The 2,665-nt window shown below is 34.8% G+C and overlaps 1 protein-coding gene across 1 annotated transcript; it reads left to right on the top strand.

Moving 5' to 3' along the window:
* The first annotated feature begins 10 nt into the window (after positions 1 to 10).
* Positions 11 to 396, top strand: LOC108355074 (intraflagellar transport protein 172 homolog). Its single transcript, XM_017606247.1, has 2 exons — positions 11 to 31; positions 116 to 396. The coding sequence occupies exons 1-2, from the start codon at positions 11 to 13 to the stop codon at positions 362 to 364; spliced, it is 270 nt and encodes an 89-aa protein (XP_017461736.1). The 3' UTR covers positions 365 to 396.
* Positions 397 to 2,665: the final 2,269 nt, after the last annotated feature.

The raw sequence follows: 2,665 nt of genomic DNA, 5'->3' as shown, positions 1-2,665 counted from the left end.
AGCCATAAGCATGGATCAGCAAGTTGATCAGGTATGGTTTACATACATACGTATGTATATTGATGCATTTCAAAAATCTTGTTCAACCTGCTATTTTTTGGAAAATTAATTTAAGGTTCTACCCACTGACGACCGTGGCCTATACGAATCAGCACTCGGGCCAGATGAAGTACCTTGCATATTAAGTGCCTATCCTGTACGTAGCCGTCAGCCGGTCACCTTTCAATCGTCGAGCCGTCAAGCGAATCGGGATGTTTGGAGCAAATTTACTGTCGCACTTAAGATGTCGCCTGGCAGCAAAGTGGCAGACATTATTGCATTCGTTGAGAAATGGAATGGTCAGGCTAATTCTTCAATGCATTAAGCCACAATTAGAGAGTTGTATGTATCCTCAAAGGCTACAGTGTAGTTTTTTTTTGAGATTCTCATGTCAAAAAATTTATATCAAACTATTTGCACATTAATAAAAATACAGTTTTTTCGAAAATTGTATGTACATACATACATTAGGGTAGTCCAAAAATGCATGTGAAGAAGTAAAGTCGGAAAGTCCTCATAACACCGTACTACTTACCTTCACTAGTTCAGGTGGCCGTCGAGGAAATAAAAGGCTAAAAGTCATTTGTCCTGCTGAGGCTGTGAGAGTAGGCTTTCACCAAAGTCGCCTAAGTACTAAAGTTGGGACGGCTTGCCAACAAATCGCAGTGCTTAGTGCGATAGCTCTATCATAGAAATGAAGATACTTCTGTGTGGTTAACTGTAGTTTTTGCGAGTCAAGTGTTCCAAAAGCATTGGGCTTGCTGAAAGTCTTCGACGCCGTTTGTCACTCCATACCACTGGGAGACATTAAGCCCTCCTCTTTTCATTAGTAACTCATACGGTGGATGGCAAATTATCTGAGTGGTTGGAAATTCTTAGTGACACTTTGATATCAAACATCAAGACCCAGAAGGTTTAAACGGATAGTTTGGTCGAGTTCAACAAAGCACGCCAGTCGTTTCATTGCTGTGCCAATTGGAAATTCCAAGTGAAGCCAAGTCCTTCTACACTTGGTCTTTCCATCGCAGCTTCGAACGACAGGTCGTCTATCCCGATCATTAGCAGTTTACCCGCCTTCTTGCTATTCATTCCCTCATTTTAAGCTATTATGAGGTTTAGTAGCTTCTGCGTAGTAACGACGTCATCTATCATATATCGTTAATTGCACACCTTACCAGCCCGTCAATTTCGTCAATTTTCCACTTACATACCGCTAATTTACCTAAATAGTGTCATTATCCAAAAAATTAAAATATTGAGTTAAGCAAGCAGAAATTACCGCTACCTTTTCTCGTTTTTGATTTCTCGAGTTTGCCTTTTTGAGTTATGACACTATTGAAGTAAATGAGCGATATGTATTTATTTGAGCCGCTCAATTAAACTAGCCTATGTCGGGATAGGACCCATTCTATTCAAAAAAAAACTTTTAATTCGCTTTCCAAACAATATTTGAACATTTAACTAGCCATACATATAGTCCAAGATGCCCTTTCAATGTAAGCCTAATAAAAATAAAAACATTTCCAAGGGGAACTGATTATTTTTTAATGCAAAGTCGAACCTTTTAAATCCGATTAAGCTACTTTAATTGAACGACACAGTATGTACTTGAATATGTAAGAAACGCCCTCACACCTAGCATACAAAAAAAAGTAAGTGCGCCTTGGCCACACTGGAGAAGTGAAACTTACATACATATCTTTTTTGTTTCATAGCCAATATATGTACATTCATACATCTGCTTCTGCTTAAGGTTATATTTTTTGTCTTTTTTCTATCTAGATCCCCACCTCTACCCCTGTTCGTTCTAGTTACATTTATATTATCCTGTTTTCTTTTATCTTTATTTTTATCTTTATAACTCTATAGATAACAAAATCGAAAGTAACATCCAATGAAATATCGATAACAAAACCGATAAAAATATAGATAACAAATCGAAAACCTCGATAAAAATTTCGATGGCAAAATCGATAATAATATTGGTAGCAAACTCTATTAGAAACTCGATAAAAATATCCATAACAAAATCGATAAAAAATATCGTTTACAAAATCGATCAAAATATTCACAACAAAATTGATACCAAAATCAATAAACATCGATACCTAAATCGATAAACATCGATAACAAAATCGATAAAGATCAATAACAAAATCGATAAAAATATATAAAAATATCCATAAAAATCGATAAAAATGTCGATAACAAAATCGATAAAAATGTCCATAACAAAGTCGATAAATATCGATAACAAAATCGATAAATATCGATCAACGAAAATTGATAAATACCGATAACAAAATCAATGAATATCGATAACAAAATCGATAAACATCGACTACAAAATTGATAAATATCGGTAACAAAATCGATATTACATCGAAAAGTTCCGAAAATATCGATAGCAAAATTGATAATATCGATAAAAATTTCGATAAAAATATATAAAAATCTCGATGACAAAATCGATACAAAAATCGATTATTTTATCGGTAAGTCCAGAGAATCCCGAAAAGCTCTAAAATCACCAAATAATTTCCAAACTGAGTCTCTGTGTCTCCCCTATATCCTTTCCTCTTTAATTACCTTTATTTTAATCATTCTTCCCCTATCTTCATCTTTA

This window comes from Rhagoletis zephyria, unplaced genomic scaffold, assembly GCF_001687245.7.
Source record: "Rhagoletis zephyria isolate East Lansing unplaced genomic scaffold, Rhagoletis_zephyria_1.1 Rzeph_scaffold_41972, whole genome shotgun sequence".
NCBI lineage: Eukaryota > Metazoa > Arthropoda > Insecta > Diptera > Tephritidae > Rhagoletis > Rhagoletis zephyria.
The sequence above is the reverse complement of the archived record's forward strand: the minus strand, read 5'-3'. Positions and strand labels throughout refer to the sequence as shown.

What these genes read in the sequence shown, in the direction of transcription:
- LOC108355074 (XM_017606247.1), top strand. Translation starts at nt 11, where the DNA reads ATGGATCAGCAAGTTGATCAG. An exon ending in TGGATCAGCAAGTTGATCAG is followed by an intron (nt 32 to 115) that starts GTATGGTTTACA and finishes AATTAATTTAAG; the next exon opens with GTTCTACCCACTGACGACCG.